Below are 18455 nucleotides of genomic sequence, written 5' to 3'. Positions count from 1 at the left end.
CAGAAGGCATCCATGTGTTTAAAAAGCAACAGGAGACAGACGACGGCGTCATCCAGCGCTCTCCAGCAGCATTTTGAAACGTTCGTCTGTCTTCGACTGCTCATTATCGTGCCGCTTATATCAAAAGGGATAGTTGCATCCCTATAGCCAATCTAATGACTTGAACGTGTTTGATTCTCTGCAATGCAAAAGCCTTTTCTTTTCTCATAACCCTGTCTCTCACTTGGCCTCCTCTCTCTTGCGGTGTTTGTCTGATATTATGCCAGTGGAGAACAACCAAAAAAGACGCTAGAATAGGCTACTGGAACAAATCCAATTGAATGAAACTCCCCATGCCAGTATAGTTATTGTGCTTTTGATGAGTTGTTTAGAGTTGAATACAATGAAATAGGAGATGAAAGGTTTCTTCAGCCTCAACGTGCATGCTGACTACTGTGGCCAAGGGCTTTCAGTCATATAGTTCCTTTAAATCCTGGCTGTATATGCTGTATAATATTGTAGAACTGTTTTTCTTTCATTCAACTATTCTACTGTCGTGTGCACAGAATGCTAAAAAGCTAACCCTGCCCTGGCAGCTATCTATTGATCCACTACTTATTTATGTTAGTTACATCTCCTCTTTTGTTTCAAAAGTATCTCCAAAAGTGTGATTATCTAACAGAAGTAACACTTTGTGAGAAGATGTCATTGTATCACTAAGTTATGAAGAGAAAATATATTTAATGTGTGATGTATTTATTTTGAGTTTATTCCATCTGTACATATGTAACTCGGATATATTCATGTTGTGTTTTGGTTCTGTAATCTACACCACAAAATGTAAACAAACTGAAACTCGACTTCAACACGATTAAGATTAAAGCTATTCATTGTTTTGACAAGTGAAAATGCCTCTGAATCTTGAGTTCTCTACAGAAATGTTTCCTCTAATAATGCAACTTTTAATTAATTTGAACTCAAATCTCAATTGTTTCCGTTTCCATTGATTCCAAGATTCCCTTCTCACAGAACAATTTAAAGCTGCATTAATCAAGTTTTGAGCCACCGAGGAGTAGAGTAATTACCAACAATTACAACAAAGGCTGACAGATGCACAGCACTCAGTGGCAGATTATCAATTTATGAAGTCGTTATGGCCGACATTTAGTAAACGTCGATATTCAGCAGACACTAAGTAACAACGCAGGGCTCACATTTTGCTTTTGCACTGGTTTCAACCAATAAATATGTCAGGATCCACAGATTATTCGGTTTTCATAACCAGGAAGTTGTTAACTTGTCTCTCTGCCATTAGGTGTCAGGAGGTAATTTACAACTACGGTTTATTAGAGTGTTTTTGTTCTCAGACTCAACCATGAAATAAAGATTTAAACAATATAAAGAGGATAAAATAGCCCATGCTTGTGTCACCAGCAACTGTTCTCACATTCCATTTGGTCATTTAATTCAATACCAACACCAGAAATACGAACCGATGGTGCTTTGAGTGGAATCAGCATCGTATCCTAGTTGATACCAGATACCAGATAAGTCTGAACTTAATTGGAGTAAGGCGTAGAAAGCGAATAATCCAATAAGCAATCTGACAAAAAATAATTTGCCTGAAGTCTGGTTCATATTTAGGGATCATAGAAATAAAAATCAGTTTCCTGTGAGCTATAAATTCCCCATATGCCTTGAAATAATGACAATTTCCGTGGATCACACCAGACACTTTCCTGACTAAGATTATTCAAGTGTGTGAGCAGAATGCAGAAGAATTAATGGAGGGTCCGTGTCTCAACCCGTGTCGCTACACAAAAGCTCAAAAGAAGAAGTCCTTGTGCATCTTTTTCATTTTCCCTTAGCAATCAATGTTTCACAAGCTCTGAATAGCAATGAAATGTGCAGAACCCTTCTTGCTTCTTGCACAGAAACATAATGCTGAGATTCTTTGTGCCACAAGTGCGTGCACAGTCACAGAGGCTGGCACATCATTGCACTGATTGCTGGGGCTGTAATATTTGATTGCTTGATTACTGGCAAATTGAAGCCCTCTCATCTTCAGCCTCTTGTCAGGCTGGCAGTCTGCTGGCAAGACGGAATGAACAGCGGCGATCAGGGCAGCCGTGAAGCTGTGAAGATGTGTACCCACACACCACCTGTTCCTCACCTGTTCCTCGGATCACTAAGGGACAAGTGTCACCATTTCACCTTTTACCAATGTTGGAGAAGAGACTTCTAAGTTACAGCGAATTATAGGCAACAAAGAAATAAAGGCTGTCGCTGTTTGAAGAGTATTTCCGGCAGATGTCACAGACCGATGAAGTACGAAAATGAATATCTCGACTTGGACAGTACATTTTATACATCATTATGTACGTCATTTGTTCCTGTTTCCAACTCCCAAAAGCAACGCATGTAACATTTGGAAAATACTTTTCTCGATGAAAAGAGCAAAACTCAATGAGGCTCCCTTAATCCCTTGTGCGTCGGTCATTTGAATCCGGCGCGGGGATGGCGGACCCAGCCACAGCAATGAAAAAACACGATTCACAAATTGGGTTTGATTTGATGAAAATCTTAAGGATTATAAATTAAAAGACATTCTGGTTCTAAAAAATAAACTCCATCTCAGAGTCTCTAACAAAATGTATCCAGCTCCTAGTCACCGCCGCCTATTATGATAGAAATTCATCCCCTGCTATAACTGATGTTCTCCAAGCCAACTAAAGAAACAGTGTTCTCCCTGTTTTATATCTTGGAGGTACAGCAGGGATTTACTTTTCTCCTACTGCCGCTGCTGGATGAGATAACTGTGGATACCGAAACCACTGCGGAATGCATTATTCTCTCAAAATACAACCCGGGAGTCTCAGGAGATTTTCTTTTTGCAGTTATTCCAACGAGACACTGAAACAACACAAGCACCGGCTGGCTCCTTTGAGTCTATCGAGTTTTAATTGGATAGCCGTCTGATGTGAGCTATACTTTAATACATTGGTTTCAAAAGAAATTAACAAATAGCCACCTGCACTTTTCCATACTCATTCAGTCTTTATTAACGATATTTTCCTGTGATTCATTTCCTGGTCTTGAAACATGCTGTTCTGTATGGTGAAAGGGATGTGGTTCACCGATGAATAGCCAAAGTGAAATCATTTGAATACCACTCTGCAGCTCTCCTTCAGCAGGAGATTTATATATTCAGGTAGGTGCCCTTGGCTCTGATGTGTGCGAGCACAGCTCATCACTTCAGAGGGCCAAGGGCCGGAGCTAAGGTTACCAAACAACATCTGCTGTCCTGTTTCATTCCTCCCCATTGTTTATTTCCTCGACTATGGTTACTTTATTGTGCAGAAGGCAACGCAGAAGACATCTAAAGTCAAAGCCTGTGTTTGTTGTTTCTGTTGGAAGAATACAAGTTGTAATTGAAGTTATCCTTGAAGAATGTCAACACAAAAGCACTAAGATACTTTTAAATCTGATCTGTCAGTGTGTTGCAGACACAATTAAACGAGCGTATACGAGGTCAAAGCGGCAAAATAAAAATGCAAATAAAAAGAGAAAATTCATCAGAATTAATAAGGGCACCAGATGAGTCATTATTTGTGTGTGTCTGACGTGTTCAAGTGCAACTTATCTTCACAGAAATCCAAAGGCTGGGGGCCCAAAGGTGACAAAGCAACAGCTGTTGTCCTATTTCATGCCTCAGTATCTTCATTTCTTTCACCCTGGAAACTTGACTGCGTGGGAGGAAACATGTTCGGAAGGTGTCTCGCCTCTGAAAGTCGAACTCACTCATCCGCTTTGACTTAGAGACTTCTCACACGGACTTGTTGTTTGCCAGAAACAACAATTTAGTATCCCATTTCAGTATGCAGCATTTAGGGGGAACTATTGGCAGAAATGGAATGTAATATTAACAATTATGTTTACTTTAGTGTATAATCACCTGAAAATAAGAATCGTGTTTCTGTTACCATTGAATGAACCGTTTATACCTCTATATGGAGCAGGTCCTCTTCACAGGGTACACTTTGTTGCACCACCATCTTCGAACACATTCTCATCCCGAAGCGTCAAATACGGCAATAGTATACTATAGTAACCCAGAGTGGACGAACCAAACATTGGCTCTAGATTGGGCCTTTTGAGATTTCGCTCCAGCCACCATAATTCTGCTACACACTTGGCACACTGGAGAAGTTTCAGTTGGTTGCAGTCTGCAACCTCACCACTAGATGTCGCTAAATCCTACACACTGCACCTTTAAGATCTAATAGTTTACACACAAATTGTTCTTGTAAATGTTTCTGTATTGATTGTTTAATAGAAGTGTTAGAGCTGTGCCGTACATACAAAAACAACATTTCATGCAGCGTCTTTGTTTCCTTATAGGTCCAGCACAGCAGTATTAACGTACAAAACACAGTCTCAAAATCAATTGCTGCGTCACTCCTGTCCTTGAAGAACATCAAGTGGTCATAGTAACGTTCTGTCAAAGAACATTTGCAAATTTTACAGAGGAGCAGACAGGGTTAGAGAGAGAGAAGGGAATGACAAATGTCTGTAAAAGAGATGTGAAGATGTGAAAAAGACAGATGGGCACAGAAAGTGTTATCATCCTCAAAATTGATTTTTTTTGTGTCATTTGAGGTCCAGCATGGCAGTAAGATCAACTCCAATGTCCTCTTGGCCTCCCTGGGATGATGAACTGTGACAGACCTCCAATGCCATTATGTAATTTAAGCATCAGGCTGAGCAGAGGTGACAGACAAAATGTTAGCTCCCTCTGCATTGCTGGTATTAAGTTTACCATTTATTACTTTTTTATCCTTGTGTGGTAATGGTGTTTATCGCTCTACCTTTTTTTTAGCCATGCTAGAGTTGGTTGGTCGGTCGGTCAGTCCACCACTTTAGTCCAGACTCCAAATCTCAAAAAGTCATTCATGCTCCCCAGAAGATGAATCCTACTGATTTGGGTAATGAGTTTTCCTCTAGCTCCACTATGAGGTTGACATTTTTACTACATCTATTGCCATGAAATTTGGTACAGATATCAATGTTCCCCTGAATTGTGAAAAATATAGTGATCCCTTGACATTTGATCTACTGTCACCCTGAGATCTACGTTTTCAATTGTTACAGTAAAGTACTTTGGTTTATGACCAAACCAGCAAAACTAATGACATTCCCACCAGCCTTGTACTTGAGTGCTAATTCAGCATTGCCATTGGTAGCACGTTAGCATGGTACTGTTAGCATTTAGCTCAAAGTACGGCAATGCCTTATACAGCCTCAAAGCGCTGCTAGCTTGTCTGTAGACTTGTAACCTTGTTTCTGTTGTGTCCTGTATGTTTCTCATCGTATCTCCTCATGAACAGCACACTATAGAGCAGGTGGATTTTATTTTATTTTTTTATATTCCTACTTTATTCTCATTAAATTACGGCTTTGTTCTTGTTATATAAGGACACTTTTTCTCAAAATACTACGAGTTCTCACAGAACACAGATATCAAGGATATATTTTGTATGTGCAGACATTTTTGAACATGAGCAGAAATCTACTGTTTAGTGAAACACAAATGAGCTATTCAATTCCAGAGGTTTTATGAATTAAAATGCATTCTTGTATCATTGAGGTAAATAGCTGTCACATTTAGAGAGGTTACTTCCCCCAAATAAAAGACTATGTGTGTGTATATATTGTGCAAAAACCCAGCATACACAGATCCATGTTAAATAATCAGATTGGAACCTACAAGCTAATTTGGCTAACATCTGAGCAACAGCAGGAAACAACTCAATTTGTTATTTTCAGCATAAAGCAGACGTCATAATCCTGCTACTAAACAATGCTGGTTTTGGCCCACATGCTGACACACACAATTCTCTCCAGACAACAGATGAGTCTTATTTCATTTTTAGATCAACTAATGATCAGGAAATACACTTTATGTTCTTTGTAGATCTGTGCTAAAAATAAAAAGCTGAAACAATACAAAGACAAACAACAGCAGCTGCTTATGTTAAGATATATTATTTGGAATTAAAAACGATGTTGTACCTGAGGTGGAATGTATGTACATTTACTTATATACTGAACTTAAGTACACATTTTAGTTGCTTTTAGTTTTAAATGTTATGCTGTTTATACTCCAACTACACATTTTAGAGGGAAACTTACTTTTTTAGCAAGAATTTATTAATATATTATATAATTGTACAACACTCTCAAAGGAGCATTTTTCTGCCTTATGTACTTTTATTTTTGTTAGTAATACTAATTAACTTTAACTTAAGTCATATTTTCACCGCAGGACATTTACTTGAAATGCTGTTTGTCTCCTCAGACTACAAAAGTCATGCTTTTAGATTATTCGGTGTGATTTGTTATTCCATAGATGAGTAATTGTGGACTGTGATCACCTTGTTTTTCATCACAGACCTTTCACAAGATCTTCTGACGTTTAGAAGCAAAGACATTTCTTAAAATATATATTATACTGCCACCTTGTGGTAATATACAATATTACATATTTCTACTGCATTTCGGTCTCTTTTTGAATTATTATTTAGCTTCTTTTGATGTAAAACACAATGACTAAAGTCACTGTTGAAGCGACCGTGGTTCTTTTTTTAATACAGACCAGTATGAACCGACTTGGTGGAAAAGATTATACATTATACACGACAGAATCTACAACCACTTCAGTATAATTCAATATGAGCCTCCCCATTACTTCATACCTGAATTCAAAGATGCCACTTGCATATTTTATCAGGAGTCACTGAATATTTCACATTAAGGAGACAGAGGATGCAAAAATTAAAGACTTGTGTGGCTTTTTTTAGAAGAACCTTTGTGCAGTAAAATAAGTTTATTTAGGAAGCAAATGTCTATAATTTTTAAGGTATTAAGATCTTTTTAAACATGTTCAATAAAGTTATACAGAAATATAAGGAATATATAGTGTTTTGAAGCTCTTTTATATCAACTTATTTTGGAAGAAACATTTTGGGGTTCAATATAACGCTGGTTTGTAATGAATATGACTTTATCATCAGAGTGTCATTTGTTCAGCTCTGCACAAAACACAAACCTAATATCTAAAATATTAAGTACACTGTTGAAAGTAGCCCAAAATGAAAGCAACAATGCTCTTCATATTAAAGACTAATACAGAATAGAAAATGTAATTCTATGTAGTTTTTAAATATGTAGTCTTTTGAGTTTCTGATACGGACTATATAAAGCAGATGATTATATTTTGTAATATTTAATGAGTACGTCAACTCTGACAGTTTATAAGACATTTTAATTCCATGTCAGAGATGATAATCTATATTCATGGACAGATGTTTTATTTCACACGTCTCCCAATACTGTGATTAATGATCGTATAGTTAACCTTTATTTCATCATATGTTCCTAATATTAAGGTCAATCAGACAAAAGACAATAAAAAGAAACTATTGAGGTAATTCCATTTCTTTATTTCATACTTCATGTCAAGATATCTTTTTTTCCATATGAAGTTATGCCTCATAACAAAAGGAAAGTGTTTAAAGAACGAAGAAAATCGTGGCTCACAAAATAAAGGCATTCTCTCATAATATTCTTTACAAAGTAATCTTACAACAAAACGGAAAAATAAAACAAGAACAATATCTCAGTTGTAACAGCAGAGTCACTCACTCAACTTTTGACTTGAACCTAACTGCGACAAAAGAAAAAAAAAAAAAAAAAGAACAGAATGATCTGTACATACAAACACAGTTTAGCTGCCTCCTGAGATTCTCCGTGGGACGGAGTCGCTGCTCTCAACCTGCACCGCGGCGACGTGAGCGCCAGTGAGGATTCTCTCCCTTTTGATTATCTCAAATTAAGTAAAACACATTTCACCGTCATCCCTTTTCTTTTCCTTTTGTGGAAAACTGTACTTGAAAAGCTGTAGTACAACCCCCCCCCCGATCCCCACATTGCAATGGCGGAAGCTTTGGAGCAACGTCCGAGCCCGCCATACACACCTGGTGACGCCAGCAAGTGCCAAAATGAAACTGCAACCGGAGTGAAAAATCGTTTAACTTCACCTTCCTGCGCTTACTTGAACCAATCACCATCACCCGTCTCTCTGTGAAGACGCCTGATGATCAGAAATTAAAAGACAGTCACCGGCGTTCCTAGTTAAGCTCTTTATAAAAGTAGATATGATGTGTTAGTGTATAATTATCTCTCGTTCACAAGACATTTACAGGCGACGACGACTCCCTCTCTCCCTCTCTAGCGACCGAAAACTTTGGTGATGCAGAAAAACGGCTTGAGATACCTGAACACTTCACTTTTAATATTGCTTTGACAAAAGTTATCATATGCTGTACAATATTCACTGACTGCACGACCGTTTGACACGTACGCACACACACACACACACACATGAAAACCTGACAAGAAGTTGGCGAGCAAATATTTCTGTATACAGGAGGAGCTTATGTGGTCTCCTGTCAGATTTTCCAGACAGGAAGAAGACAGATGCTTTATGGCTGGTAATATTACACTGTTTCCATTTCCCACCGCCACCACCTCGCTATCTTAAATCTATACACAAACAAGTGAGAATATTGGTGTGGGGGGGGGGGGGGGGGAGGTGCCTTTATATCTCTTTTTTTAATCTCCTCTGTCTTTTCTCATATGCCTTCTTTCATAACTTCCAGAGATAAACGCAGTTTTTTTTCCCCGCCCCTTGCAGATCCAAGATTTGGGAGTTTTGGACGAAGACAAACACGTTTCCATCTGTTCATCCAATAGATGCATTCGAGACGTTCCCTTCTGTTCTTTGCCAAAGCCAAAATCCCAGTTGACATATCACTCAAACAGTCATCCATAATCTGCCATTTGTTTTCTGCCAAAGAGTGTGATGATAAATCTGTTACCCTAACTTAACCCACAAATAGTTCCCTCTTGCTGCTGACTCACTTCTTCCCCAGTAAGGAAGAGGATAGGTGACACGTTCGCCGCTCATGTCCTTCGCCTCCTAGTGTCCGTTGGTTTCGGTGGCGGAGGCGGGGGTGGAAGGGGTGGAGGAGCGAGAAGCGACCGAAGCCTTGTCTCCACCAGGACTGGACACTGAAGGGACGCCGTCGAGGGTCTTGACCCCGACCAGACCTACAGGAGACACCCCGGCTGCTGCTGCTGCCGCCGCTGCTGCTGTGGCCGCAGCAGCTGCCCTGCTTGCAGTGATGGCAGAAATGGGTTTGGGTTGCGCCTGAAGTCCTGGGCTGCAGATGAGGTGATGCCTCTCCCAGTCTTTGTGCTGGCAGAAGGAGCCGCAGTAGCGTGCGGCGTTGCAGCCGCTGCACGTCTCGCTGGCTTTGCGGCCACAGTTCCAGCAACACTGAGGGGGAAAAAAAAAAGAGACACGAGGCGACTGTAAGTCTTCACAGGAATGTCTCTCGTGCAGATTTGAGTCTCTATTTGAGTAAGCAGAAACTCAACATTGACATATTGTCCCCCTGATAATCGTGTTGCTGGCAAATTCAAGTCCTCACTCTTCTTTAACCTCTTCTTTTCTCCACCAGCCGCTGAGGGAAATATCTAGCCCTTCAGCTGCTAAACGCTCCACTATGTCTTTGTATCGTTGATGTTTGGTGCTGTACAAATAGCAAACCGTGGAGATTTGGATCTTTTTTTCCACTGAAAACAACTACCTGCATCACGATACTGAGGAGAGAAATAACAGTGAACCCAAACACTGAGCTAAAAGATGTGTGTTAGATGTAGTCTTTTTAATCCAATTTTAATATTAAAAAAAATGTTGATTATAGCAGCTGTAAGTATGACTGTGTACATCTAAATTGAATGTTTAAAAAAAAGTGAATTTGATGTGCTTGTGTGTAGAATCGCTTATTTTTCAACGCAGGACTTCATAGAATCTCGTCAATCTAGTTTCCTGCTCACCTCACTGGAGTCCTCCTGTTCATTGATGACCATGACGGCATCCTCTTTAGCCTTCTTCTTGGCATCAGTCAGAGTCTTCTCCATCTTGGCCCTCTCGGAAGCGATCATCTCGAAAGCCTTCTGCTCGGCCTCCGCTACCGCCTTCTGAACCTCGTCCATGGCCTGACGCTTGACCTCATTCACCGCTTCTTCTATACATCAGGGGAGACATCAACCAATCATTAATTCATTCAATCTGTGCTCCAAACATCCGTCCTCTGGGATCTTGATTATCGCTTGAATAAAATGCTGGATTACCTTTTGTATCGAACTACATATATTAAATCCTTTTTTTAAATAACACATCAGTAATTAAATTTGATTGTGTTCTCACCAGCTTTCCTCCAGATCTCATCTGTAACGTATGCCGAGCCTGGCCGTGGAGCAAAGTCGCGCTGGGAGTCTGCGGGGAAGCAGAGACAGAAGGGATTAGCACCTGCCAAGGCTTATAAAAGATATCAAGATGATTAATTGTTGAAATAATGGCCGACTTTGTGACTGACGGCTCAATGAAGGTAAAGGGCGCTGACAAAGAAAGGCCACAGAGGCAGACAGCGATACTATCTTTGTCATCTGGTCTTTTTAATTTGTCCGCATATCTTTCTAGGCCACACAACCAACGTAATTGTTGTTTATCAGAATCTTGGACTGATCTGAGATCTGACAGCTTTGGAAAGGAATGTGTTTGGCTTGGAGGGAATTGCAGACCAACAAGCTGTGTCAACATTCTGTCTGTTCCCTCAAATCTCTCTTTCTCTCTCTCTGACTCCCTGCATCTCAATTCATTTCTGTGTCGCTACTGGGCTCTGCCTCTCCAACACTGCCACCTGGCTCATCTCCTCTTTCCCCATATTCTACATCCTCCGTCTCACCATCGCCTTCTCTCTTTTCCTTCATTTACATCCACTCTCTTCAACCACGCCTGCATTCACCCTCCCTGTCGCCATTTCCACCCCCCACTACAGTCTTCCTCAGCTCGAGCCCAGGCAGGCAGGCAGGCAGGCGGGCGGGCGGGCTTCCCGGCTGGGGGCCCAGATGGCGCTCAGGCGAGTCAGCCAGCTCTGCGTCTCTGAGCCTGCAGGACGGCAGGACGGCCCTTCTGTGGCCGATATGGCCGAGGCCAGTCCTGGCACCTGTCTGTGACGATGGACCAGCAGGGGGGGAGGCAAGGCTGGCACTCGGAAAGAACTGTGCCAGTACACACAGCAGACTGGGGGACTAACTGTGGAGGGACCCAATAACGCCGTGACTTAGCTGCAATTCTATAATTGACCACTAGACGGCAGAAATGGAAGAGAGGCTGTCCTGGTTGGTGTTCAGACCTTTCAGTATCTAATATTGGGCCATATTTAAAAAACAGACTTGACCATCATGTAAAGTAAGTACAGCTCAGGGTGTTCAAATCATTAGATCTAATTATTAAGAATACAATTGGCATTTAAATTCAGGTTTTGGTACTGACTTGTATGTATAACCTCTGTATATAGTTACACTTTCCTGCCAAGACATATCTATTCCTACAGGATCTGAGACTGATGCTCATCTATGATGCTTATTCCAAATTAACAAAGGATCAGTTCAGCCAACTGAACATCCTAAACTCATATCATGGGGCACTCATAACAAATTCTCTGCTCTGCTGCTCTGTAGCAGAAATTGGTAGATAATGCTATCTGGCACAATGTTGAACCGGTCCTTTAAGCGCAACAACAAACTTTCCCAAAAATTTCCATTGGCCTGGCTTCATCCGATTGTTCATGAGGCAATCGTCTCTTGTAGGAAAACAAGAGGCTCCAATCACAGAAATGACTGGGTTCTGCAGCACACTGACGTAATTGAATTGAAAATAGCGGTACCCACCCGACTCTGCAGAGTGGGGGCTGTGTGTCTTCGAGAAGGGAGCGGAGCCCGAGCCTCCTTTGCGTGGGTCCTCCTGCTCGCTCGAACGCCGTCTCCAGTAGTTGAGCTCCTCGCGATCCGACTCCTGGCATCGTCTGAGCACACTCACTGACCTCCGTGTCTTTTCCACCATGTCAACGATGCAGTTCAACACCTAGAGGGTGAAGAAGGACACGCAAAAATGTATCGTTTGCTTTAGCTATTTATAGATCATTTTATCTAAATCTTATGTATGTTTAGGGGCGATTGTTCCATCTGTTAGCAAGACACTAATTCCCCATTTCAAGGTATAACATCCAGATGTGCTGTGAGAATTTTTTAAAACTCCTTAGCGTAGGACCCCAGAAGACAAATTACATTTTACATTCTTTGTATATCACAAGCCATTAGCAGCAGTGGTGCCTGTCTGCAGACTTACATGGTCCAGATGCCTCCATTCATCAGCCCACTCTCTGTCTGTCAGTCTGTGGTCCACCGGCTCCTCTCGGTAGCCCCCGTTAGTGCCTGATTAAAGCACACACAAGACAGACCACAGGCCAATGTGATTAACATTCTTTTTAACTGTAAGAGAAGCTACAAGTGACAGTAAGTGAGGGAAAGGTGTGTGTGTGTGTGTGTGTGTGTGTGTGTGTGTGTGTGTCTGTGGAGAATCTTTTTTTTTTTAAGATGACAAAAAAAAAACACTTGACCTGACCTTGAAATTTGAGCTACAGTAGCTAAATTATTTCACCACAAGATCTCGTGATGATCATACATTGTGATAAAATAGTTTCCACACATAGCAGCAGAGACAAGACTCACAGGCAGCAGCTTCTTACATGCAGAGTGACGGCAAATAAATGGGGAGCAAAAAAAGAAAAGATGTGAAATGTACCGGGGGGAGGGGGGGTTATGTGAGTCAGAGAGGTGGGGTGAAAGAGAAGAGGAGAAGCCTGTGATGCAAAACAGACTTCCAGCACCCAGAGCCTGCACACATCTGGAAGTCAGCTGTCAACCACACACACACACACACACACACACACACACACACACACACACACACACACACACACACACACACACACACACACACACACACACACACACACACACACACACACACACACACACACACACACACACACACACACACACACACACACACACACACACACACACACACACACACACACAGAGCATTCCAGTAGGGAGACACTCAGGCTGAGTGGAGTGGCTCCACTTCTAAACACAACCAGCCGGTCTGACACTCACTGTGGACCATTACAACCATGAACACACACACACACACACACACACATTTAGTGAACTATCTGATTCCAATTCAGTTGTTACACAACACTTTGAATTAAACAATATCTAATTGTGCATTTAACAGCAATAATAGTTTGCATACACAAAGCTTGTGCTCATGCAGAGCCCAGAAACTTCTTGATACATCTCCATGTAAAGAGACAAACTGACTACAAAGACATAGCAAACCACAATCGCTTCAAATTGAGTAACAAACAGCCAGCGAGAGGCCACATGCACACTAGGCCTGCTGAGAAGGATAACTATTCCCTCATGTACAGAGACACACACACACACACACACTCTCTCTCTCTCTAGCCTTCCACTCAACCTCTTCTCTACTCCTGGTTCCCATCAGTGTTCATCAGTTCAAAGCCACGAGTGTGCGGACTGATGTGTTTATGCGTGTGTGCGCGTTTGTGTGCCTTTGAGTTAAGTGGCGGCAGGCGGGCGGGAGGCTGTCAGACAAGGGACTAAGGCCTCGTAAACACAGCACCTCTGCCATGAACATAACCAGGTATGTTTCTGTACGTGTGTGTGTGTGTGTGTGTCTGTGAGCTACTGCCGTTTCCATTGCATGCTGACAAGCCCCAAATGGAGTGTAGATATACACCAGAGTAGATCCGACCCTCCCTGCCTGCACAGTATGGCTCTGTTTATACACACGTGGACTCCAGAGATATATACGGGGCGGCTACACAGACACGCAGACCACCCGTTATCTGCGGCAGATTTTATGTGCGATTATCTGCTTTCATGCAAAATGTGTTCATTTTATATGTATCAGCTACTTGCATTCACTCTGCTGTGAAGAACAAGAAGGAAGTAAAAGTTCTTGGCATTTAAGTATTTAGCAAGGAATTCCAAGTTTACATGATGTACGGTAGCCTTTAATCATTCACTGAAATTAGAGGAAGTAATGTCTGATGCCGTTTGTTCAATGAACTGAACTTCTCCAGTACGAGCAGCCATGACTGGGACTGAACATCTCTTGAGGAATAAATTAAATGTCAGTAGTCATTGACTTTAAATCTCGAGATGCAAAATGACTCTTGGAAACCTGAACCATAAAAATGAGCTAAAGAGCATCACGTACCAGGGAGCCTGGGCCTGTCTTTGAGCTCGCGGATCTCCAACATGCGTTGGCTGTGCTCGCGGTGTAGGATGTGCGGCGCTGCGATGTCATCCAGGGCGTAGTGCTGCAAGGGCGGAGGGGTCGGGTGAAGCTGGGCGCTGAGGGGCAGCGGGTGGGCGGGGCTGTGTCGGGGAGCAGGGCTGATGGTGCAAATTCGTTTAGCGGCGGGCTCCATGGCTGGGGGTGGACGCTCGCGGTCGTGGAAACCGTTCTCTTTAGCTCTGAAGGACAGAGAGGAAAGAGGGCAATTCAATTTAATTAAAATAAAGTATGAAGGCTGTGTATGTACACGTCCACTAACGTGTACTTTCAGCTCACCTGTTGGGGCTGTGTCTCTTGGTGACGGCCTCTGGAGGCTCCATCAGCAGCTCCGAGGAGTCTGGAGAGGAGGCCATGGTGGTGCTCAGCAGGAGATGCTCGTGCTGGGACAAGTACTGGGCTGGGGTCTGCTTGGCAGCCCGTGCACAGTGGAGCAGCTCTCTCTGCAGAAGGGGCAGGTTTGCCTGGCAAGAAAGAAGGAATTTGGTGAGGTTGCATTCTGATTTGCAGAGTAGTCTAAAAACTGGGAGGACGACAATTCTCTATTTTTTGATATGATTGAGCATTGTTGTACCGGGTTAAATGTCAGCCACATGTCAAGTCATACATCGCATACACATTCAGAGGCATAGAGAGACCAACAGAAAAGAAGAAGTCACAAGTCAGCTCGTCATTAAAGTAGTGGAGATCTGAAGCAGAGCAGAGCAGAAGTGTCCTAAGAGACCACCAGCACACAGAGCTAAGAGACACACTGTTCATATGTCTCCAGGGGAGGACGTCGTAGTGGGAGGAAGGGGGTTGTAAATGGGGGAGGAGGGGGGGGGGGGGGGGGGGGGGGGGGGGGGCACTGACTCCTTGAGGTCTGGCTGGAAGGCTCAATTTGGGCCTGGGTGTTGTTCTGTGGCTGCCTCCATGGTGGCTGTGGCTTCCCTCGCTCGAATGAAAATGTTTTCTAAGCTGCTGCTGGAGTCGGTTGCTAAGCACGATACTTTTGGTCACAGTCTCCATATGCACGATGTTGCAGGGGCTTATGAACTTAGAAACATTTCATAACAAACGATACACAGACCCCGCGTCTGCCTCATTCCTCACCGTCGCTCTGTCTCTGAATATTTATCTGTGACTGTCCTCCTATCTTCCATCTCACTTTTTTGTTTCCCGGCATTTCCCTAATTGGGAACAGACTCCGGTGTGTTTGCAATTACACCGCTTCCTCACTCCCTCATTCCCCCTTCATCTTGAGCAACAAACTAAATAACCATGCCGTTCTCGTTTTGTGGCTCTGACCTCCTATCACGCAGCTCTTTTGGCCATTACCGAGCAGATTCTAGTAAAGCTTCTTCCAGGAATCTGACCTTTTGTCTCCACTGGCTTACTCTTCCTAGCATCGAAGATGATACCTCTGCTTTGTGGTCTACTCTCTGTAACACCCCTGTGCTCTCTCTCTTTTTTTTTGTGCACGTTTCCCATGCTCCTCTGCCTCCCTTATTTCCCCGGAGCCCCGAGCTAGCGGACACATGTGCTGTGTGTTGGTACAGAAGAGGGCTCTCTGGGGTTCAGCGGGGCGGATGCTAGATTGGCGGCGCCTTGGCAGCTGAATGCTCTTTTAACGGCACAGCGGCTCCATATGGCACATGGAAGCCCATAAAAAAGGGAAGGCAACACTTTATAGGCATGTTTCACACTTCCAAGTTCCCACTTTTCCCTCTCTCCTCCTCACCCGCCTTCTCTCTCTTTTCCACTTCCTCACTCCCTGACTTTGTCCCATCTGTCTGTTTCTGCCCTACTTTCTCTCTCCCTTTCTTCAGACGGGCTAGTCTCAAGGAGTTGGAATTAAGTTGTGGGGACCCCACCCGCTCGTAATAAATTGGTAGAGGGAGGGGAACAGAGGTTTCTTGTCTCAGCGCTCTCAGGCAAACAGATGGAGGGGCTCCAAAGGTGAGTAAGAGGTAAGTGTGGAAAAAGAGCACATTTCGACCACTTGAAGTTACAGCGGCACAACTGACTGAAGATTTATGGGCTGCTTTACCGAGGGGAGCTCTTAAAAAGTATACTCTTGCAGACTCCACTGGTTACAAAGGGGCTCGAGAGGCTGTTTAACACACACACACATCTGTTGCTTGTCAAGTCAAATCTTGATACAGATAATTTTGAACCACGGAGAAGCCGTTTATTTAATTAGAAAACCTACAGAGTTGCCTATTTATAGACTACTTCAATGTATCCTGGATACACAAATAAATTGCAATGAATGTATTACAATCATGAATCACAGGCTGCGGTGTGATCGGCCATAGATTACTCGGATCATCCTGAACGAGGGTTACGTTGATTTCAAGGACTTTCTCTTAATCACTTGTTAATCTGCGATTAATCAGGTTTCCAGCGGGGCTAGAAGATTCTGACGGGCAAACAGGCTTACCATATTGTGTCAGGTTTAAAACTTAAAACTGAGAAAGGGGGAAGAAAAACACTGCTGCAGAGACAAAAAAAGGAAGTAGTCCAACAGAATAATGCAAAGCAAATATGGGAAGATGGAGGGGGGGTTGGAGATGCGTTTACCTTGAGAAAGGGAATAACAAAGGGCCGTAAAGGGAAGTTTGTGGCCTCCTGAAGCCGCGAATGGAACTCCTCAATGGTGACTGTCGAATTCTAGGAGAGAGGGAAAGTGACGTTCAAGAAGCCAGTCAATCCAAGTCACAGTTGGAGGATGAAATGCCGGATATATATATATATATATATCTTTTACGAGACATTATCTTTGACACAAGAACTTACCACGAGGGCCAGAACGAGGCTTCGGACGCTGTCTCCGATCTCAGGAGAGATGTCGTTGCCAAACTGCTGCAGCGTGGTCAGGAAACGTTTCAGCTTGCTCAGCTGGCGGGCCCCGCACGTGGCCGGCAGCTGCTGGTTGGCCAGCGATGAGGAAGAGGAAGAGGACGGTCCGTTGCTGTAACGCTGCGGTGGAGACGGCACTGCATTCAGGGTTGGCGGGGAATGATGATTCCCATTGGTCACTGAGGAGTAAAATGTGAGATGAAGAGTGGGGGGGATTAAGATAATAGAGTGGACCCATGCTTTCAAGCCGCTTATAAGACAAATCTACCAAATGAACACAAAAGTTTGAGGAGGAAACCTCAGGAGAAGTAACACCACAGGCTTGCCGGAGAATAGAATTAAAGAAACTAATTAATAAAGAAGATAATGTGAGAATGACCCTTACATGCTGTGGTGGAAAAGGAGGCCGGGCGAGGGCCGCTGTGGTTGACTGAAGGCAGGGGTGGCATAGTGGAGCTGCTGCTGGGGGCTGATCTAGAATGAGTCTTAGCATCCACAGGAGAACCGGGCATGGCAGGGCTCTTCTTCTCTCTACTGTCTGCAGAGAGCGAGAAAGAGAGAGAGAGAGGTCAGCAGTCGGTCCAAAACCAGAACACTTAAAAAAAATATATATTTTCACATTGTACCATTTTCTCTTTATTAAATGAACAGCGCGCACACACACACGTCCAAAAAGAGGGTTTAAAAAGATGATAATCTGATTGAAAACCATAAAAAGAAATTGAATTCATTAAAGTGTCCACATGACAAATAAACAAGCAAACAAAAAGAGCACTTGTGCTTTCCCTATGAGCTCAATAGTTTAAATCAATTCAAAAGCTTCAGGGCCATAGCCACAAAAGAAAACAAAAATGTGCCCCCCCCCCCCGAACCCACTTCACATCATACAACACTTACTGCCGGGACATCAACCGCCCTGCCTCCCCCCCCCCCCCCCATCAAAGAGCCAGATGTCTAAAGTTTAGCCCCTCACTCCCAACCATTCAGATCAATAACAGAAGAAACGCTGAAGAAGTCCATTGTGTGGGAGAAGAATGCCCCGTTATTGAGCTCCCCAGCAAATGGGGGGGGGGGGGGGGGGACAGAGAGAGAGAAAGGGACGGGGTTATTTCACGCTTTACTAACAAGATCGGCAGAGCTTTTGAATGTTAAACGCAACTTCTCAATATGCTATTGAATGAGACCACCAGATAAGGAGTATTGAGAAAGTGAAATGAGGGGGTGGCGGTGGGGAGATGTGGGATCAGAAGGCGTCTTTGTCTCCCGCAGA

General features: G+C 43.2%; 1 protein-coding gene across 1 annotated transcript; it reads right to left on the bottom strand.

Annotated features, from left to right (window-relative positions):
• Positions 1 to 8642: 8642 nt before the first annotated feature.
• On the bottom strand, positions 8643 to 17715 carry cbfa2t2 (CBFA2/RUNX1 partner transcriptional co-repressor 2). Its single transcript, XM_076110737.1, has 10 exons — positions 17571 to 17715; positions 17123 to 17364; positions 16907 to 16996; positions 14624 to 14808; positions 14267 to 14526; positions 12299 to 12384; positions 11842 to 12034; positions 10316 to 10384; positions 9943 to 10133; positions 8643 to 9379 (listed from the first exon to the last, which is right to left on the bottom strand). The coding sequence occupies exons 1-10, from the start codon at positions 17695 to 17697 to the stop codon at positions 9020 to 9022; spliced, it is 1803 nt and encodes a 600-aa protein (XP_075966852.1). The 5' UTR covers positions 17698 to 17715; the 3' UTR covers positions 8643 to 9019.
• Positions 17716 to 18455: the final 740 nt, after the last annotated feature.

This window comes from Anarhichas minor, unplaced genomic scaffold (assembly GCF_050575085.1).
Source record: "Anarhichas minor isolate MPS153535 unplaced genomic scaffold, ASM5057508v1 ptg000043l, whole genome shotgun sequence".
In the NCBI taxonomy this organism is placed as follows: domain Eukaryota; kingdom Metazoa; phylum Chordata; class Actinopteri; order Perciformes; family Anarhichadidae; genus Anarhichas; species Anarhichas minor.
The sequence above is the reverse complement of the archived record's forward strand: the minus strand, read 5'-3'. Positions and strand labels throughout refer to the sequence as shown.

Bases quoted from the DNA above. Each gene is read 5' to 3' on its own strand.
- cbfa2t2 (XM_076110737.1), bottom strand. From the start codon at position 17,697: ATGCCCGGTTCTCCTGTGGATGCTAAGACTCATTCTAGATCAGCCCCC. The intron at 16,997-17,122 runs GTAAGTTCTTGT...CCTCTCTCCTAG, and splicing joins GCCTCGTTCTGGCCCTCGTG to AATTCGACAGTCACCATTGA. The intron at 12,035-12,298 runs GTAAGTCTGCAG...TTCACCCTCTAG, and splicing joins AATGGAGGCATCTGGACCAT to GTGTTGAACTGCATCGTTGA.